Genomic DNA, 21,940 nt, shown 5'->3' with positions numbered 1-21,940 from the left:
TTTCCCCGCCTCCGTTAGATTTACTCAGTAATACTATGGAATGTTTATATTTTAGATTCAGTACGTTATCTCCCCCTCCGTTAGAGTTACTCAGTAATACTATGGAATGTTTATATTTTAGATTCAGTACGTTATCTCCCCCTCCGTTAGAGTTACTCAGTAATACTATGGAATGTTTATATTATAGATTCAGTATGTTATCCCCCCTCCGTTAGAGTTAAACAGTAATACTATGGAATGTTTATATTATAGATTCAGTACGTTATCTCCCCCTCCGTTAGAGTTAATCAGTAATACTATGGAATGTTTATATTATAGATTCAGTATGTTATCCCCCCTTCCGTTAGAGTTACTCAGTAATACTATGGAATGTTTATATTATAGATTCAGTACGTTATCTCCCCCTCCGTTAGAGTTACTCAGTAATACTATGGAATGTTTATATTTTAGATTCAGTACGTTATCTCCCCCTCCGTTAGAGTTACTCAGTAATACTATGGAATGTTTATATTTTAGATTCAGTACGTTATCTCCCCCTCTGTTAGAGTTACTCAGTAATACTATGGAATGTTTATATTATAGATTCAGTATGTTATCCCCGCCTCCGTTAGAGTTAAACAGTAATACTATGGAATGTTTATATTATAGATTCAGTACGTTATCTCCCCCTCCGTTAGAGTTACTCAGTAATACTATGGAATGTTTATATTATAGATTCAGTACGTTATCCCCGCCTCCGTTAAGAGTTACTCAGTAATACTATGGAATGTTTATATTATAGATTCAGTATGTTATCTCCCCCTCCGTTAGAGTTACTCAGTAATACTATGGAATGTTTATATTTTAGATTCAGTATGTTATCTCCCCTCCGTTAGAGTTAGTCAGTAATACTATGGAATGTTTATATTATAGATTCAGTATGTTATCCCCCCTCCGTTAGAGTTACTCAGTAATACTATGGAATGTTTATATTATAGATTCAGTATGTTATCCCCGCCTCCGTTAGAGTTACTCAGTAATACTATGGAATGTTTATATTATAGATTCAGTACGTTATCCCCGCCTCCGTTAGAGTTACTCAGTAATACTATGGAATGTTTATATTTTAGATTCAGTACGTTATCCCCGCCTCCGTTAGAGTTACTCAGTAATACTATGGAATGTTTAAAATGTTCAGCTATTAAACATCCTAAACCTGTAAGTTAAACATTACCTTTATTATTTGCAACATTTTGCAGTTTAAAATTGTCGGTATTGGTTTTCATATGTAGCTTTGTACCATACATTCTGAGACCATCACTTAACACCCTTTTGCTGTGAATTTGAATCACCCTCAAGGTTAGAAAATTTTGATGCCACATCCAGTGTTTTATAGAGTTGTCCTGTTCAACACAATCCACCATGTTAATCTATTCTGTTCAACACATTCCACCCAAATCTTAATTTCTAGATTTGGCACTCGATGAAACAAACAGGATTCTTACCCTACATGACAGAGAATTTAGATAACGTTGGTGAAATATTGAGGTATGTTGTAAAAACTTTTCTATAATTCAAAAAATGTGCCAATTAATTATGAAAATAAAAAAAAACTTTTACAACAGTTCTAGTTGACCCAGCTGTAAATGGGTAAGGATAATCCTGGATCAGGATTCTGAGTGATTATCTCTGTCAAAACTTTCAATTTCTTTATTTCTTTCCTGAATATATTTTGAAAGTTTTGATTTTGAAATATATCAATAAATCATTGAATTGACATAATATTTATATTATTATATAGTACAATATTAGCTAGAAGTGAATGTTTTATATTTTCAGTGGGCGTGGTCTACATGCTGGATTATATAGTACAATATTAGCTAGAAGTGAATGTTTTATATTTTCAGTGGGCGTGGTCTACATGCTGGATTATATGGTACAATATTAGCTAGAAGTGAATGTTTTATATTTTCAGTGGGCGTGGTCTACATGCTGGATTATATGGTACAATATTAGCTAGAAGTGAATGTTTTAGATTTTCAGTGGGCGTGGTCTACATGCTGGATTATATGGTACAATATTAGCTAGAAGTGAATGTTTTATATTTTCAGTGGGCGTGGTCTACATGCTGGATTTTATAGTACAATACTAGCTAGAAGTGAATGTTTTTTATTTTCAGTGGGCGTGGTATACATGCTGGATTATATAGTACACTACTAGCTAGAAGTGAATGTTTTATATTTTCAGTGGGCGTGGTCTACATGCTGGATTATGTGGTACAATATTAGCTAGAAGTGAATGTTTTTTATTTTCAGTGGGCGTGGTCTACATGCTGGATTTTATAGTACAATACTAGCTAGAAGTGAATGTTTTTTATTTTCAGTGGGCGTGGTATACATGCTGGATTATATAGTACACTACTAGCTAGAAGTGAATGTTTTATATTTTCAGTGGGCGTGGTCTACATGCTGGATTATATGGTACAATATTAGCTAGAAGTGAATGTTTTATATTTTCAGTGGGCGTGGTCTACATGCTGGATTATATGGTACAATACTAGCTAGAAGTGAATGTTTTATATTTTAAGTGGCCGTGGTCTACATGCTGGATTATATGGTATAATATTAGCTAGAAGTGAATGTTTTATATTTTCAGTGGGCGTGGTCTACATGCTGGATTATATGGTACAATACTAGCTAGAAGTGAATGTTTTATATTTTCAGTGGGCGTGGTCTACATGCTGGATTATATGGTACAATATTAGCTAGAAGTGAATGTTTTATATTTTCAGTGGGCGTGGTCTACATGCTGGATTATATGGTACAATACTAGCTAGAAGTGAATGTTTTATATTTTCAGTGGGCGTGGTCTACATGCTGGATTATATGGTACAATACTAGCTAGAAGTGAATGTTTTATATTTTCAGTGGGCGTAGTCTACATGCTGGATTATATGGTACAATATTAGCTAGAAGTGAATGTTTTATATTTTCAGTGGGCGTGGTCTACATGCTGGATTTTATAGTACAATACCAGCTAGAAGTGAATGTTTTTTATTTTCAGTGGGCGTGGTATACATGCTGGATTATATAGTACACTACTAGCTAGAAGTGAATGTTTTATATTTTCAGTGGGCGTGGTCTACATGCTGGATTATATGGTACAATATTAGCTAGAAGTGAATGTTTTATATTTTCAGTGGGCGTGGTCTACATGCTGGATTATATAGTACAATATTAGCTAAAAGTGAATGTTTTATATTTTAAGTGGGCATGGTCTACATGCTGGATTATATGGTACAATATTAGCTAGAAGTGAATGTTTTATATTTTCAGTGGGCATGGTCTACATGCTGGATTATATGGTACAATATTAGCTAGAAGTGAATGTTTTATATTTTCAGTGGGCGTGGTCTACATGCTGGATTATATGGTACAATATTAGCTAGAAGTGAATGTTTTATATTTTCAGTGGGCGTGGTCTACATGCTGGATTATATGGTACAATATTAGCTAGAAGTGAATGTTTTATATTTTCAGTGGGCGTGGTCTACATGCTGGATTATATGGTACAATATTAGCTAGAAGTGAATGTATAGAAGCTAGATATCCTCTAACACAGGCTGTTCTTGTTTTTATTACTAATCTTATTGAGGTAGGGAACAACTTTCTAGATCTCTTTTAAACATTGTCTAGTAGAACAGAATACTACCTCTTAGAATGAACATGGACAATAAGAGAATATACTCTCATACTTGACCAATAATGGTGTCATAACTATACAACAGAATCCCTCTATAATCCAATAGATCTATAAAAGTACAAATAATAATTAAAAGAGGCTTGATATTTTTGTGATATACCTCTGTCCTATATTCTGGTCATACCCTATTGTAAATCATATTGATATTGTGGAGATGTATTTTAAACGAAAACTACCTTTTAGACTGAACATTAAATTTGAAGATTTTGTGTATATATTCATCAGTTAAACTTACCAGGTGCCAAAACTATACAACAGAATCCTTATATAAACCATTTTATTCTCTTTCAGCCATTAACACAGTCTAATCAAGAAGAAGAACTGGTGCCAACTATATTATATGTTCTGCGAGAAGTTTTTCCTGTCTTTAGAAAATGGCGTTTTTCACAAACTTCAAGTAGTGAGGCTTTAGGTAAACTATTTATTTGAAGTATGGATGTATATATATATATATTTATCAACATATACTCCTCACAATTTACATTCAAGTTATTTATTGCAACTTAATTCTGATTATTTCTTTGTTATTTCTAGGACAAAAATGTTTAGATCTTTTCCATAAAATCTTGAATTTTCTTCATCTACAGAAGAAAGCTGAGAAAAAAGGGTAAGTGATTTAGTTTACATTCATTCATTAATTGAAAGTTTTCTCTGGTCACCTCATTAGATCAGTTGTTGATAACTGAGGCAACTACTAGCTACTTTGATCAACCTGAAGGTCGCAGATTCACAGATTCTGACTCTGACCTCTCTGGTAATAGATTCTGACCTCTCTAGTCACAGATTCTGACCTCTCTGGTAATAGATTCTGACCTCTCTGGTAATAGATTCTGACCTCTCTTGTCACAGATTCTGACCTCTCTTGTCACAGATTCTGACCTCTCTGGTCATAGATTCTGACCTCTCTGGTCATAGATTCTGACCTCTCTGGTCATAGATTCTGATCACTCTGGTCATAGATTCTGACCTCTCTGGTCATAGATTCTGACCTCTGTGGTCATGGATTCTGACCTCTCTTGTCATAGATTCTGACCTCTCTGGTCATAGATTCTGACCTCTGTGGTCATAGATTCTGACCTCTCTGGTCATAGATTCTGACCTCTCTAGCCACAGATTCTGACCTCTCTAGCCACAGATTCTGACCTCTCTAGTCACAGATTCGGACCTCTCTGGTCACAGATTCTGACCTCTCTAGTCATAGATTCTGACCTCTCTAGCCACAGATTCTGACCTCTCTGGTAATAGATTCTGGCCTCTCTAGTCACAGATTCTGACCTCTCTGGTAATAGATTCTGACCTCTCTGGTAATAGATTCTGACCTCTCTTGTCACAGATTCTGACCTCTCTGGTAATAGATTCTGACCTCTCTTGTCACAGATTCTGACCTCTCTTGTCACAGATTCTGACCTCTCTGGTCATAGATTCTGACCTCTCTGGTCATAGATTCTGACCTCTCTGGTCATAGATTCTGATCACTCTGGTCATAGATTCTGACCTCTCTGGTCATAGATTCTGACCTCTGTGGTCATGGATTCTGACCTCTCTGGTCATAGATTCTGACCTCTGTGGTCATAGATTCTGACCTCTCTGGTCATAGATTCTGACCTCTGTGGTCATAGATTCTGACCTCTCTTGTCATAGATTCTGACCTCTCTGGTCATAGATTCTGACCTCTCTGGTCATAGATTCTGACCTCTGTGGTCATAGATTCTGACCTCTGTGGTCATAGATTCTGAAATCTCTGGTCATTGATTCTGGCCTCTCTGGTCATAGATTCTGACCTCTGTGGTCATAGATTCTGATCACTTTGGTCATAGATTCTGACCTCTCTGGTCATTGATTCTGACCACTCTTGTCATAGATTCTGATCTCTCTGGTCATTGATTCTGGCCTCTCTGGTCATAGATTCTGACCTCTGTGGTCATAGATTCTGACCTCTGTGGTCAATGATTCAGACCTCTGTGGTCAATGATTCTGACCTATGTGGTCATAGATTCTGACCTCTGTGGTGAATGATTCTGACCTCTCTGGTCAATGATTCTGACCTCTGTGGTCAATGATTCTGACCTCTGTGGTCATAGATTCTGACCTCTCTGGTCATAGATTCTGACCTCTCTGGTCAATGATTCTGACCTCTCTGGTCATAGATTCTGACCTCTCTGGTCAAGATTCTGACCTCTGTGGTCATAGATTCTGACCTCTCTGGTCAATGATTCTGACCTCTGTGGTCAATGATTCTGACCTCTGTGGTCAATGATTCTGACCTCTGTGGTCAATGATTCTGACCTCTGTGGTCAATGAATGCTAGAAAATAAAAGATAAATAGCTGCTGACAGAAATGAAATGAAATGAAATGAAATGAAATGAATGGAGTTTTACGTCCTACTTTTTCTGCACCATGTGGGCTAATGAAGACGGGCAGGGTGCAATGAGGAAAAATTTTGCCAGGACAGCGGCATTAGCCTACTCTTTTTCGATTTCCAACTGTCGAGGGATCTTTAACGTGCACAGCCTGTAGCACACGGGGCCTCGGTTTATTGTCCCATCCGAACGACTAGACGCTTTTTCCATGTCAGCCCCTCTTACCTGCATCACTAACAGGGGGAAAATGGGTTAAAAAATCTGAAGGTATTATCTCGACCTATGCCGGGATTGAACCCTGGACCTTCAGGTTAGCGAGCAAGCGTCTAACTCACTGAGCCACCGCGGCTCCCTAGCTGCTGACAGAGTCAAGTGCTTAAGTACTGTTGGTTTTGGACCTAGAACAACAATCTGTACAAAATCCTCAAATGGAGAACTGAGCCAATTACAAGCAGCTGCAATCAGCTGAATTATTACAGATTTGTACTGGTTAGATTAATAGAAAGTAGAACATCATTAGCTAAGAAAACCAGCCATTGAAATTCTCTCAGACATGGTAAGAAAAGGTTGATAATACAGTTCTTCTCAGATACTGCCAGTCCCGAGGCTGACCTAGATCTCGGGTACATTCGGGTTACTTTAATATTTAAATATAATTATTTTAACAGTATACAGCTACAAGAAGTATGTGTATATAGTATGTTATTTACCGAGGCTGGACGAGCGTTGTTAGAAATTATAGCTATAGGAGTTGATAATATAGAGATGTCACTGTCACAACAGGGAAGGTATGTACAATAAGTATATTGATAAAACATATTGAATACTGTGTATTGAACTTCTTGTAAAAACCAGACGTGTGTGTGCCGGTTTGTATGGTCAGCAGTTCAATAATAAAATAATCGTAATGATCCTAAGAAGGCAATTCATTGTTCATCCTAGTGTTTGATTGAAGTATTCTGTAGGAAGACAGATTAAAATAGAGTAAACTCAACATGTTTCAGGTTCTGGTTAATTTCTATTTCCAGTGCTACAGAAGGAGATGGTATTGAAGAGATAGAACTGATTCAGATCGCGTTTTCTGTGTTAAACAGGCTTCTACTGTTAAAACCACCAGACTTGCCGATATCTCCTGTTGAACAGGCTCTATCATCACAACCACCTGGACGTCAACATCAACATGTTGTAGCCACAATCGTCCAGTATATTTATCATAGACATAACCCTAAACTACCAACTCTCGCCTTGGTTCTACTTAAACGATTGGCCATGGTAAGTTTCAACTTATTTCTAGTCAATAAGCAGATCAGCTATGTTAATTTTATTTTATCAGGTTTAACCAGTGATTGTTGTTCCGTAAAGCTGTGTATATATATCAGGTTTGAATTTTAAGCCATACCTTACAGAACGCGCCATTTCTCAAAATATCGTAGATTAATGTATGCGCGTTAACATTATAAATTAACGCTTTGATAAGTCCAAATTAATGCTTTTCTTCACTTAACATACAAGTTCAGTCGTAGGAATCTTTGAGAAACAGGGCCCTGGTTCATAAGAACAGGAGTTATAATTACCTCCCAAATGGCCAACAATATAAAGAAGATCTGTATGAACCTGTGTTTCAAACCCAGGGACAGAACTGTTGTGTGATATATTCATTTTGTTATTGCGAAGAATATAGTGGTTTATACAATAATGTCAATAGACAGATAGAGGGAGTAATCCTTGTTTTATCATCTTCATTTTCTTATAACAGTCCTGTTTTCACTCTGATTTTACACTATATTATAGATATATGACAATATAACTAGTAAATCTACACCTACTCTCATTATGTCTGTTAATATTATTTCAGGTATCACCAATGTCTATATTAGCTTGTTTAGGACCAGAAGCTGAACCTGTTAGAGATATGTTTTTAACAAGACTCTCAGCTCTATCCGAGGTTAGTTTTTATTTTAAATTATTTCAACCCTAGGGCTTTGGTCACTGAAAACTTGAATTCAAATTTTTCATAAAAATGATTTATTGGTTTACTGTGTGAAAGATGTTGGTTTTTGGGGGTGCTGAATACTCATGCTGCAGTCAAAAAAAAGACTTATTTGTGCAATAGAATTAAATTGGCTTTCCTTCAACCTTGAGAAATTTCTTGTCCAAAACTGCTTCTTATTTTGGTAATTTTATGAGAAAATAACTATTTAAAAAGTTTTGAATATTTTGTAGGATTTAAGATTAAAAGTGGTAATTTTAGAGTTTTTATCAGTTTGTATCGAATACCAACCGGGATTAATAGAAATATTTTTAAATGTGCAAACTCCTGATTCTACTGACAGTAAAAAGGTAAAATAGATAAATTATATATATACCACGATGTAGATTCTGTGAGAGATTGTGAAAGGGATGCTGAATTGAAAAACTTTAACGGCAAATAAACAATATCATATCTCGTGATATATTAATGCTTAAATTTTGTGATATCCACTTTTACCAATATCGTCCAGCCCTAATGAGAGGGATATGGCATTAATAACATCAGGTGTTTTCAAGGTGTTAGCATGCCTTGTCCTTGTGGATACACCTACAACAATGCTTCTCAAATTTGGTAAAATATTTGTCTACCAGGCAGAGTCATCAAAGTTTATACCTTTTCTGGATGTACATGTCTACCAGGCAGTCATCAGAGTGTATACCTGTTCTGGATGTACTTGTCTACAAGGCAGTCATCAGAGTGTATACCTGTTCTGGATGTACTTGTCTACAAGGCAGTCTTCAGAGTTTATAAGAAATGTGGACCGTCCAACATTACATATTATTTATAAATAGGTGAATTCTGTCGAAACATTTACTCTCTGTATATGAAACCTTTGGAGTCACTGACATCTACATCGATATTGTCAATGTAAAACTTGCCACACTATCTTGTTTCAGGTTTTAGGTGGGTGACATGACTTCACATGCCATCGAATATTGTTGTTCCAATAGTTGCCCAATTGTTTAAATATTGATTCAACCAAATACTTTGTTATGAAAGTTTCCTCTTTGAAACTCGGTATTCTGACAGCATTTAGTAACAATTTGCCCATGAAAGTTACTTGTTAAACCATCGGCATGTTGTAAAGGATATAACTGTGTGTGAAATTGTTGGTTATTAGAGTGAATAAAGTTACTCAATTTATTTACAGGATGTTACTCTAGGTAAATCTAGTTGTCTACAAACAGTTTTAAATCTAATGGACAATAAAAAACAAGTAAGATATATTTTTTATTGCCACTGTGAAGGTATGAATATCAAACATTAAAAAACATATGGCCATCGTTACTTAATTCTAACAAAGTCACTTAATAGCAACTTACAATCAAAATAGCTACACGCTTCAAGCAAAGAAAAAGTAGCGCGCCATTGGCTACTTACAATGATACAGATAAGATTGACAACAAAGACAATATGTGAAGGTGCAAATATCTCTCCCTCCATTCTTAATGTCTGTATTACAGTGTAGCTATCAATGTCTTAGTTAAATACTTTGTTTGTATTACAGGGTAGCTATCAATGTCCTTATTAAATACTTTGTTTGTATTTCAGGGTAGCTATCAATGTCCTTATTAAATACTTTGTTTGTATTACAGGGTAGCTATCAATGTCCTTATTAAATACTTTGTTTGTATTTCAGGGTAGCTATCAATGTCCTTATTACATACTTTGTTTGTATTTCAGGGTAGCTATCAATGTTTCAGGGTAGCTATCAATGTCCTTATTAAATACTTTGTTTGTATTTCAGGGTAGCTATCAATGTCATATTTAAATACTTTGTTTGTATTTCAGGGTAGCTATCAATGTCATATTTAAATACTTTGTTTGTATTTCAGGGTAGCTATCAATGTCATATTTAAATACTTTGTTTGTATTTCAGGGTAGCTATCAATGTCCTTATTAAATACTTTGTTTGTATTTCAGGGTAGCTATCAATGTCCTTATTAAATACTTTGTTTGTATTTCAGGGTAGCTACCAATGTCCTTATTAAATACTTTGTTTGTATTTCAGGGTAGCTATCAATGTCCTTATTAAATACTTTGTTTGTATGTCAGGGTAGCTATCAATGTCATATTTAAATACTTTGTTTGTATTTCAGGGTAGCTATCAATGTCCTTATTAAATACTTTGTTTGTATTTCAGGGTAGCTATCAATGTCCTTATTAAATACTTTGTTTGTATTACAGGGTAGCTATCAATGTCCTTATTAAATACTTGTTTGTATTTCAGGGTAGCTATCAATGTCATATTTAAATACTTTGTTTGTATTTCAGGGTAGCTATCAATGTCATATTTAAATACTTTGTTTGTATTACAGGGTAGCTATCAATGTCCTTATTAAATACTTGTTTGTATTTCAGGGTAGCTATCAATGTCATATTTAAATACTTTGTTTGTATTTCAGGGTAGCTATCAATGTCCTTATTAAATACTTTGTTTGTATTTCAGGGTAGCTATCAATGTCCTTATTAAATACTTTGTTTGTATTTCAGGGTAGCTATCAATGTCCTTATTAAATACTTTGTTTGTATTTCAGGGTAGCTATCAATGTCATATTTAAATACTTTGTTTGTATTAGAGAGTGGCTATCAATGTCCTTATTAAATATTTTGTATTGCAGGGTAGCTATCAATGTCCACCAGATTTACTGTGTGCCTGTACAGATTTCATCCAATCATTATGGAACGGTTTACGAGAGAGAGCCATGGAAGTTTTAAGATCCAAGTGAGTTTCATCAAAATTAATTTTTTTTTTATTATTATAATCCAGTTTTGAAATAGGCAGACTGGTTTGCCCAGATATTTTTCAGCGGATTTGCTTTCGAAACTTAATTCTTTTCAAAGCATCATATGAAAACACTACTACACTGAGGTTTTTTCGGTAGATAACAGAAAAGATAATATTTTGGGAGACAGCTGCACCTGTGATCTTCAAAATTCTACAGTCTGCTATGTGTCACTTACAATGGATTCACTTTAAATTACTGCTTTTGAGACGGTATTTTTTATTAGTATTTTACAACTACATAATATTGTAAAGAGGATCAAATCAAATTTAAATTTCTCACCAAAACATTGTAGATATTTTACATTCTATCATTATTTTTTTTGTAATAGAAACTGTCTGATTTTCTTAATTTTTTGGTTTCAGAGAGTCATTTTGGTTGAGTATTTTTTGTCCACTGGAACAAAGATTTGAAATTTCAGAAGAAACTGGTCAGGTATGATAAGATATTTCTAGGGTTATTTTTTCTGTTTTTCATGTTTTTTATAATGATACATGATTTAAATATCAAATTTGTTCGCTTTTATATTTATCTACAGTGATGTATCAAGAAAATTCTTGTTTTTGAGTTGTGATTCTAACATATTTATTCTGTTTATATTTCAGTATGATATATATAAAATGAAAACTGTAGCCTATTGTTTAAAAATTTTAGCTCAAGAAGTTTATGTTATGTCAAGGTAAGAGAATTATGTTATGTCAAGGTAAGACAAGTTATGTTGTGTCAAGGTAAGACAAGTTATGTTATGTCAAGGTGAGACAAATTATGTTATGTCAAGGTAAGACAAGTTATGTCATGTCAAGGTAAGACAAGTTATGTTTTGTCAAGGTAAGACAAGTCATGTTATGGCAAGGTAAGACAAGTCATGTTATGGCAAGGTAAGACAAGTTATGTCATGTCAAGGTAAGACAAGTTATGTTTTGTCAAGGTAAGACAAGTCATGTTATGGCAAGGTAAGACAAGTCATGTTATGGCAAGGTAAGACAAGTTATGTTATGTCAAGGTAAGACAAGTCATGTTATGTCAAGGTAAGACAAGTCATGTTATGGCAAGGTAAGACAAGTTATGTTATGTCAAGGTAAGACAAGTCATGTTATGGCAAGGTAAGACAAGTTATGTTATGTCAAGGTAAGACAAGTCATGTTATGGCAAGGTAAGACAAGTCATGTTATGTCGAGGTAAGACAAGTTATGTCAAGGTAAGACAAGTTATGTTATGTCAAGGTAAGACAAGTTATGTTATGTCAAGGTAAGACAAGTCATGTTATGTCAAAGTAAAACTAGTTATGTTATGTCAAGGTAAGACAAGTTATGTTATGTCAAGGTAAAACAAGTTATGTTATGTCAAGGTAAAACAAGTTATGTTATGTCAAGGTAAAACAAGTTATGTTATGTCAAGGTAAGGCAAGTTATGTTATGTCAAGACAAGTTATGTTATGTCAAGGTAAAACAAGTTATGTTATGTCAAGGTAAGACAAGTTATGTTATGTCAAGGTAAAACAAGTTATGTTATGTCAAGGTAAGGCAAGTTATGTTATGTCAAGACAAGTTATGTTATGTCAAGGTAAGAGAAGTTATGTTATGTCAATGTAAGACAAGTTATGTTATGTCAAAGTAAAACAAGGTATGTTATGTCAAAGTAAAACAAGTTATGTTATGTCAAGGTAAGACAAGTTATGTTATGTCAAGACAAGTTATGTTATGTCGAGGTAAGACAAGTTATGTTATGTCAAAGTAAAACAAGTTATGTTATGTCAAGGTAAGGCAAGTTATGTTATGTCAAGACAAGTTATGTTATGTCAAGGTAAGGCAAGTTATGTTATGTCAAGACAAGTTATGTTATGTCAAGGTCAGACAAGTTAACTCTAGTTTCTACAGGATACCTACTAGAGTAATATAATTTGTTTCAAGAATGAGACATAACCCTATGCACAACACTCCGTTTTCACTTTACCTTCCTATTTATTGACCAGCAATGGCGTGTCTAGCATCAAATCCTCTATTCTGATTCCACTGAATGAGCTGAAGACGCTACATAGCCTTGAAGAACATTGTTTACTGGCAATATTCAATAAAAATCTACTAATTTAAAGATTTTTGTATTGATTTCACTCTGTTGTATTTCAGTTCCAAGTTAGACAAAAAGTTTAAAAGTTGTTGTCAAAATTTAGCCAAAGAAAATAAATTGTTAAAAATATCACAGGTGAGAAAATATTGTAATTATTTGTTGTTATCTTTCAGGTGTTATATAAATTAAAAACCAGTGTCTCTATTCTTTTCGGTCAGAATTATTCTACAGTAACCAGTTTTTGATACAACTAAAATATGTTTCTAATAAACACCAGCATCATTATTATATATATTTCTAATAAACACCAGCATCATTATTATATATATTTCTAATAAACACCAGCATCATTATTATATATATTTCTAATAAACACCAGCATCATTACTATATATATTTCTAATAAACACCAGTATCATTATTATATATATTTCTAATTAACACCAGTATCATTATTATATATATTTCTAATAAACACCAGCATATTATATATATTTCTAATAAACACCAGTATCATTATTATATATATTTCTAATAAACACCAGCATCATTATTATATATATTTCTAATAAACACCAGTATCATTATTATATATATTTCTAATTAACACCAGTATCATTATTATATATATTTCTAATAAACACCAGTATCATTATTATATATATTTCTAATTAACACCAGTATCATTATTATATATATTTCTAGTAACACCAGTATCATTATTATATATATTTCTAATAAACACCAGTATCATTATTATATATATTTCTAATAAACACCAGTATCATTATTATATATATTTCTAATAAACACCAGTATCATTATTATATATATTTCTAATAAACACCAGTATCATTATTATATATATTTCTAATAAACACCAGCATCATTATTATATATATTTCTAATAAACACCAGCATCATTATTATATATATTTCTAATAAACACCAGTATCATTATTATATATATTTCTAATAAACACCAGCATCATTATTATATATATTTCTAATAAACACCAGTATCATTATTATATATATTTCTAATAAACACCAGCATCATTATTATATATATTTCTAATAAACACCAGTATCATTATTATATATATTTCTAATAAACACCAGTATCATTATTATATATATTTCTAATAAACACCAGCATCATTATTATATATATTTCTAATAAACACCAGCATCATTATTATATATATTTCTAATAAACACCAGTATCATTATTATATATATTTCTAATAAACACCAGCATCATTATTATATATATTTCTAATAAACACCAGTATCATTATTATATATATTTCTAATAAACACCAGCATCATTATTATATATATTTCTAATAAACACCAGCATTATTATTATATATATTTCTAGTTTGTAAGGGAGAGTTTGATAATTGAAGGAAAGAAGAAAACAGTCGTGTTGGATGAATTAAATGAAAATCCTGCCTTGATTCTGCTGTTATCCTGGAAAAACTTTCTGATAACTGTTTCTAAATTTAAGGTCAGTTTATGTGTTTGTTTTTCTCCCCTAATTAGTCATTCCATAAAGTCCTTATTAATACAATATGAGCCCTGAAATACGACAAAGTTTAGACATGAATTATAGCTCCCTATCTGTAATTATGCCCATGAATATAAAAAAAAAACATTTCTATTACAACAGTTCCTAAATGTAAAATATCCCTCGTTTTATTTAAGTCCATTAAGGTTAAATGAAAGTTAAACCTTCAAACTTAATGATAGAAGTTAATTTTAAAAAGTTTAATAGTTGAGTTTTAATTCATATATAAAGACTAATACAAGATCACAGCCTATATATGCCATGAAGCTCAACATTTAAGATAAAATATAAAAACAAACAGAATATATTTTATATTGTAGGTAGATGAATTATCAATCAATGATAAATTAAAAGAAGAATTATTAGCTGATTTGTTATTGGCTATAGAATCACAGGTAAATACAATATATTTTATATAAACATTGATATATCACACTTATTATTAGAGTTACCCCCCTTTCATGCTCACCTGGAAGTAAAGAAATGACTTTGAAAGAAATGAATAGGTTGATATGTTTGTGGATTTTTCATTCAGATTTTCTCAGCACCTTGTCCTATAGATTAGATAATAACCATGTGTTTTTGATACAGGCTGTAAATATAATCCTAGTTGGAAATCCTGAAATCAAATTTCCTTTAATTTATCTCAGACCCAGAAATGTCATGTAATTTAATTTATCTCAGACCCAGAAATGTCATGTAATTTAATTTATCTCAGACCCAGAAATGTCATGTAATTTGATTAAAATGAGATAAAAGTTGTGACTATCATATCATATGAATAATTATCTTGAGTAATGATTTTATTTTAAATTAATTTATTTATTTCAGTTTCAAGATGAATTAACAGTATTAAATATGAAATTAGCGTCTGTTTCTAGTGCTTTATATTTTACTCTTATTAAATATAACATCAGGTATGTAATATTATTGATATCAGTTGTTTTTATTTTTAAACAGTTAGATAGTGAAATATTTTAGAGACAAGAATAATTGCTAATCCTATCTATATTAAACTTGCTCTCGATTTTGCCATTCCTTGGACGAGATTTTTGATTGATGGAATTGTCATGCTTGTACAGATTTTTATAATGGAACAATTTTTGGCTAAAATTATGAAACATTGTCAATTTAAGTATATTACAAGTAAAAATATTGTAGGGATGATTCAACTTATACTACTAGAAACTCTTGTGGACAACTCTAGTTTATATTTTTCTACTAAAGTTGGACAAGTAGAGATCTTCAGACAACTGATCTATATCAGCCTGTATCCCTACTGAAGTTGGACAAATAGAGATCTTCAGACAACTGATCTATTTCAGCCTGTATCCCTACTGAAGTTTGACTAGTAGAGATGTTCAGACAACTGATCTATTTCAGCCTGAATCCCTACTGGAGTTGGACAAGTAGAGATGTTCAGACAACTGATCTATTTCAGCCTGAATCCCTACTGGAGTTGGACAAGTAGAGATGTTCAGACAACTGATCTATTTCAGCCTGTATCCCTACTGAAGTTTGACAAGTAGAGATGTTCAGACAACTGATCTATTTCAGCCTGTATCCCTACTGAAGTTTGACAAGTAGAGATGTTCAGACAACTGATCTATTTCAGCCTGTATCCCTACTGAAGTTGGACAAGTAGAGATGTTCAGACAACTGATCTATTTCAGCCTGTATCCCTACTGAAGTTTGACAAGTAGAGATGTTCAGACAACTGATCTATTTCAGCCTGTATCTCTACTGAAGTTGAACAAGTAGAGATCTTCAGACAACTGATCTATTTCAGCCTAAGTTCCTACTGAAGTTTTTACATGTTTTTATTATTGTAGTTGTATCAGTAAAAGTAAAGTTGGCGCTGTGAGTTTAAAACTTCAGGAGTTAGTATTAATGACTGTTGCTAATAGCCAAATGTTGATACCTTCTGTACAGATCGGGTTATTGTCTTCTCTCACTGCCTTACTACAAGCACCAGATAATAGTAAGTTTAAACTTAACCAAATAAATATTATAAATAGTCTCTGGTAGGAAACTCTGGGATATCAACTCAGACAGACCTCAATATTTACAGAATCTCAATAGATGGTTGAATAGTTGTTGAACAATAAACTGACTTTCTGAGATAATTTATTTATTGGAGATATAAAATATGTTTTATTTGTGACTGCAGCAATACCAGCAGATAACCTATCAGCATTACTGCCAACAGTATGTGCGGTCCTGTTACAGAGCAGCAGACAACTTCCTGCTTTAAAAGAATTACTTGAGAAACAGACGACAACTGGAGAGGAAGCCACGTCTGGTTCTGGAGAGAAAACTGATTCAGAGAATGGCTTGGATGTCAAATTAAAAGTAGGTGATGTTTTTTACTAAAATTTTGCATCAGTGCAAACATGATCAATAAACAGAATTATACATTGCTGTATACTGTGAGCAAGTTTTCTTTAATAGTAATAGCCATCACTGGACTGATTCTAGTGGAGGTCAAATTAAATATTTTCTTGTATTTTATTTACAGTTACAGATAGTTTGTTGTTGTTTATTAACAGTGACAGATAGTTTGTTGTTGTTTATTAACAGTTACAGATAGTTTGTTGTATTTTATTTACAGTGACAGATAGTTTGTTGTATTTTATTTACAGTTACAGATAGTTTGTTGTATTTTATTTACAGTTACAGATAGTTTGTTGTTGTTTATTTACAGTTACAGATAGTTTGTTGTATTTTATTTACAGTTACAGATAGTTTGTTGTTGTTTATTTACAGTTACAGATAGTTTGTTGTATTTTATTTACAGTTACAGATAGTTTGTTGTTGTTTATTTACAGTTACAGATAGTTTGTTGTATTTTATTTACAGTTATAGATAGTTTGTTGTATTTTATTTACAGTTACAGATAGTTTGTTGTTGTTTATTGGAAGAATTAATCCATTCAATCAACGACTCTACGATCTGGTTGACAGTTTTACAGCAGAACTCCATTTTACCAACTTTATTAACTTCTGTGGAAACTTATATCAAGGTGGGCAACTGTGAAATACTTTACTTCTATATTGTTTTTATTAAATACAATTTAACAGTGATTTAAGATGGAAATTAAATTAATATGGTTTTTGTCTAAAATTAATCACCCCCTTTAATAATATTTGTTAAAGTAACATCAATATCCAGTTGAGATTTTCTGGAATATCAGGATAATGTGCAATTAATATTTTATATATATCATAAGAGACAGAAAACATTCTCTGTTTCTTTTCTCATACATCCTATCCTGGATCTTAACAATTATTTCTGATAATTTCTGGTTTTCATTCTAATCCTATCATTATTCTAGGCCCAGAAAGGTCTGTCTTATGTTCATTCAGCATTCCTCCTGTTACTGACCATAGCAGAAACAGAAAAGGTATTTTAAGTTTTTAATTCAACACTATTTGACTATTGGACACTATATTCCAAAAATTTCAGACCACCCTGATATTATTAAAACCCAGTAAAATAAGATTATAAAACTATGTATACAAGACTGTTTATACTCAACAGATTTATCTGGAACATTTATTCTTATACATCAAAGGAACAAAACGATTTCTGTGGGCAGCCAGTTCAAATCTCAACCTGTTTAGTTATAACTAAATGTTATTTATTACAGGGAGCCAGCGTGTTGGCGTTAAATAACCTAGCTGTCCATACTTGTTTAGTTATAACTAAATGTTATTCCCAGGATGGTAGAAATGGTCAACATTTTCAAAAAAAGGTAGGTAGGGGGGAACTGTATGTAACTTACAAGTCATATTGATCTAGTTTGACTTTCACTATCGTCATTTATCTTCTATTATAGTATTCTAGTTTGAAGAATAACAATTTATCTTCTATTATAGTATTCTAGTTTGAAGAATAACAATTTATCTTCTATTACAGTATTCTAGTTTGAAGAATAACAATTTATCTTCTATTACAGTATTCTAGTTTGAAGAATAACAATTTATCTTCTATTATAGTATTCTAGTTTGAAGAATAACAATTTATCTTCTATTACAGTATTCTAGTTTGAAGAATAACAATTTATCTTCTATTATAGTATTCTAGTTTGAAGAATAACAATTTATCTTCTATTATAGTATTCTAGTTTGAAGAATAACAATTTATCTTCTATTATAGTATTCTAGTTTGAAGAATAACAATTTATCTTCTATTATAGTATTCTAGTTTGAAGAATAACAATTTATCTTCTATTATAGTATTCTAGTTTGAAGAATAACAATTTATCTTCTATTATAGTATTCTAGTTTGAAGAATAACAATTTATCTTCTATTATAGTATTCTAGTTTGAAGAATAACAATTTATCTTCTATTATAGTATTCTAAGTTTGAAGAATAACAATTTATCTTCTATCATAGTATTCTAGTTTGAAGAATAATAATTTATCTTCTATTATAGTATTCTAGTTTGAAGAATAATAATTTATCTTCTATTATAGTATTCTAGTTTGAAGAATAACAATTTATCTTATTATAGTATTCTAGTTTGAAGAATAACAATTTATCTTCTATTATAGTATTCTAGTTTGAAGAATAACAATTTATCTTCTATTATAGTATTCTAAGTTTGAAGAATAACAATTTATCTTCTATTACAGTATTCTAGTTTGAAGAATAACAATTTATCTTCTATTACAGTATTCTAAGTTTGAAGAATAACAATTTATCTTCTATTATAGTATTCTAGTTTGAAGAATAAGAATTTATCTTCTATTACAGTATTCTAGTTTGAAGAATAACAATTTATCTTCTATTATAGTATTCTAAGTTTGAAGAATAACAATTTATCTTCTATTATAGTATTCTAGTTTGAAGAATAACAATGGTATCCACTGGTCAGGAGTATATTGTTTATGTATTCAGTTATATTCCACCTTATTATCATCTTTACGCTACTCATTCCTGGAAGATTGCTTTAATTTTCTTGGTGCTCATCAAGAGAGGCTTCAACAGGTTAGTTTATTTCTCAGTGGCCCAAGTTGGGATGATAAAAAAGAGGATAATAAATTGAAGCCATGTGTGCTACAGGCTAGGTTAGGGTTACAGGCTAAATTGAGGCCATGTGTGCTACAGGCTAGGTTAGGGATACAGGCTGTACACGTTAATGATCCCAAGACAATTAGAAATAAAAAAGAGTTGGCTAAGGCTGCTGTTCTGGCAAAATTACCCTCATTGCACACTGCACTTTTCATAAGCCAAATTGGGTGTAGAAAAACAGAACATAAAAAACTCCATTTATTTCATTTTCTAAGCTGAGGAAGTTTGTTAAACCTTGGATCTTGTCATTGAGATAGATTGAGATACAGGTGAAAAAGTGTTATCATTTGTTTTCACATGGAGATACTGTGAACCTGTGTGCTACAGAACACGTTATAGATTCCACAGTACTTTAACAGCTCAGTATGTTGATGACCAACTAATAGTTCGTGGCCTCAATCCTAGAATGCTAGGAGTTAATAATTTATATAATTTGAAAACAATAATATATTTTGTAGTCATTAGAAACAGGATGTATAACTCTTTATGATCAAAGTTTACAAGAAGCTGAAGTGACCTGTAGTTTTATTTATCAACTCTCGTTTTTTATTCGAGAATGGAGGTTTAATCTTCCTGAGGTTTTGATGAAACTTCTGGTGAGTCCCTTTTTTTTTTTTAAGGGGAACCGCTTTGAAGACTGAAAATCTGTGAGGTTTAACAGTTTAACTAGGTTTAGTGTTAAAGACGAGGGCAATATTACTATTCTATTAAGAAAAACTCTAGTAATATAGGAATTTAGATTATTATTGTTTTACTTAGTAAGCCTTCAGTAATTTTACAGTTCAGAAGTGTTGAAGTTGAAGATACATGCTCTCTCACTAACCTAGGGTACTAGATTATTTTGGGGGGATAGCCATGATGTTGGCAGATTTAGAATGAGTCTTCGGTTAGCCTTGTTGATCTGTGTTGATATAATTCTATATGTTATATGTTAATGTTGATATATTTTATGTTATAATTTTAGACGTCTATGGTATATATGACCCAAACCTTTATATCCTTATTAATTCGACCTCGTTATTTATCTCATTTATTAGAGGTGAGTCAAATATTGTTCTCATATCTTTAAAATATTCATTTATTAGAGGTGAGTCAAATATTGTTCTCATACCATTAACATATTCATTTATTAGAGGTGAGTCAAATATTGTTCTCATATATTTAAGATATTCATTTATTAGAGGTGAGTCAAATATTGTTCTCATATCTGTAAGATATTCATTTATTAGAGGTGAGTCAAATATTGTTCTCATATCTGTAAGATATTCATTTATTAGAGGTGAGTCAAATATTGTTCTCATACCATTAACATATTCATTTATTAGAGGTGAGTCAAATATTGTTCTCATATATTTAAGATATTCATTTATTAGAGGTGAGTCAAATATTGTTCTCATATCTTTAAGTTATTCATTTATTAGAGGTGAGTCAAATATTGTTCTCATACCTTTAAGATATTCATTTATTAGAGGTGAGTCAAATATTGTTCTCATATCTTTAAAATATTCATTTATTAGAGGTGAGTCAAATATTGTTCTCATACCTTTAAGATATTCATTTATTAGAGGTGAGTCAAATATTGTTCTCATATCTTTAAAATATTCATTTATTAGAGGTGAGTCAAATATTGTTCTCATACCATTAACATATTCATTTATTAGAGGTGAGTCAAATATTGTTCTCATATCTTTAAGATATTCATTTATTAGAGGTGAGTCAAATATTGTTCTCATACCTTTAAGATATTCATTTATTAGAGGTGAGTCAAATATTGTTCTCATATCTTTAAAATATTCATTTATTAGAGGTGAGTCAAATATTGTTCTCATACCTTTAAGATATTCATTTATTAGAGGTGAGTAAAATATTGTTCTCATATCTTTAAGATATTCATTTATTAGAGGTGAGTCAAATATTGTTCTCATACCATTAACATATTCATTTATTAGAGGTGAGTCAAATATTGTTCTCATATCTTTAAGATATTCATTTATTAGAGGTGAGTCAAATATTGTTCTCATATCTTTAAGATATTCATTTATTAGAGGTGAGTCAAATATTGTTCTCATACCTTTAAGATATTCATTTATTAGAGGTGAGTCAAATATTGTTCTCATATCTTTAAGATATTCATTTATTAGAGGTGAGTCAAATATTGTTCTCATACCATTAACATATTCATTTATTAGAGGTGAGTCAAATATTGTTCTCATACCTTTAAGATATTCATTTATTAGAGGTGAGTCAAATATTGTTCTCATACCTTTAAGATATTCATTTATTAGAGGTGAGTCAAATATTGT

At 31.8% G+C, this 21,940-nt stretch overlaps 1 protein-coding gene across 1 annotated transcript in view; it reads left to right on the top strand.

The window, feature by feature from the left end:
• LOTGIDRAFT_175627 (hypothetical protein) overlaps positions 1-21,940 on the top strand; it is a gene marked incomplete at both ends in the record, with an annotated part of 48,015 nt that overhangs the window by 6,813 nt on the left and 19,262 nt on the right. The window contains 29 exons of the mRNA XM_009058119.1: positions 253-719; positions 848-852; positions 913-1,197; positions 1,451-1,527; positions 1,887-1,983; positions 3,315-3,343; positions 3,519-3,633; positions 4,033-4,153; positions 4,276-4,348; positions 6,771-6,890; positions 7,131-7,374; positions 7,958-8,047; positions 8,326-8,442; positions 9,285-9,350; positions 10,756-10,859; positions 11,286-11,355; positions 11,526-11,599; positions 13,047-13,122; positions 14,372-14,500; positions 14,881-14,955; positions 15,392-15,477; positions 16,393-16,541; positions 16,701-16,912; positions 17,451-17,582; positions 17,895-17,963; positions 18,210-18,314; positions 19,401-19,553; positions 20,096-20,233; positions 20,602-20,676. Of these exons, the coding sequence (XP_009056367.1) occupies positions 253-719; positions 848-852; positions 913-1,197; positions 1,451-1,527; positions 1,887-1,983; positions 3,315-3,343; positions 3,519-3,633; positions 4,033-4,153; positions 4,276-4,348; positions 6,771-6,890; positions 7,131-7,374; positions 7,958-8,047; positions 8,326-8,442; positions 9,285-9,350; positions 10,756-10,859; positions 11,286-11,355; positions 11,526-11,599; positions 13,047-13,122; positions 14,372-14,500; positions 14,881-14,955; positions 15,392-15,477; positions 16,393-16,541; positions 16,701-16,912; positions 17,451-17,582; positions 17,895-17,963; positions 18,210-18,314; positions 19,401-19,553; positions 20,096-20,233; positions 20,602-20,676 (3,553 nt within the window). The remainder of the gene's footprint in view (positions 1-252; positions 720-847; positions 853-912; positions 1,198-1,450; positions 1,528-1,886; positions 1,984-3,314; positions 3,344-3,518; positions 3,634-4,032; positions 4,154-4,275; positions 4,349-6,770; positions 6,891-7,130; positions 7,375-7,957; positions 8,048-8,325; positions 8,443-9,284; positions 9,351-10,755; positions 10,860-11,285; positions 11,356-11,525; positions 11,600-13,046; positions 13,123-14,371; positions 14,501-14,880; positions 14,956-15,391; positions 15,478-16,392; positions 16,542-16,700; positions 16,913-17,450; positions 17,583-17,894; positions 17,964-18,209; positions 18,315-19,400; positions 19,554-20,095; positions 20,234-20,601; positions 20,677-21,940) is intronic.

Source organism: Lottia gigantea (assembly GCF_000327385.1).
Source record: "Lottia gigantea unplaced genomic scaffold LOTGIsca_322, whole genome shotgun sequence".
Taxonomy (NCBI): domain Eukaryota; kingdom Metazoa; phylum Mollusca; class Gastropoda; family Lottiidae; genus Lottia; species Lottia gigantea.
The sequence above is the reverse complement of the archived record's forward strand: the minus strand, read 5'-3'. Positions and strand labels throughout refer to the sequence as shown.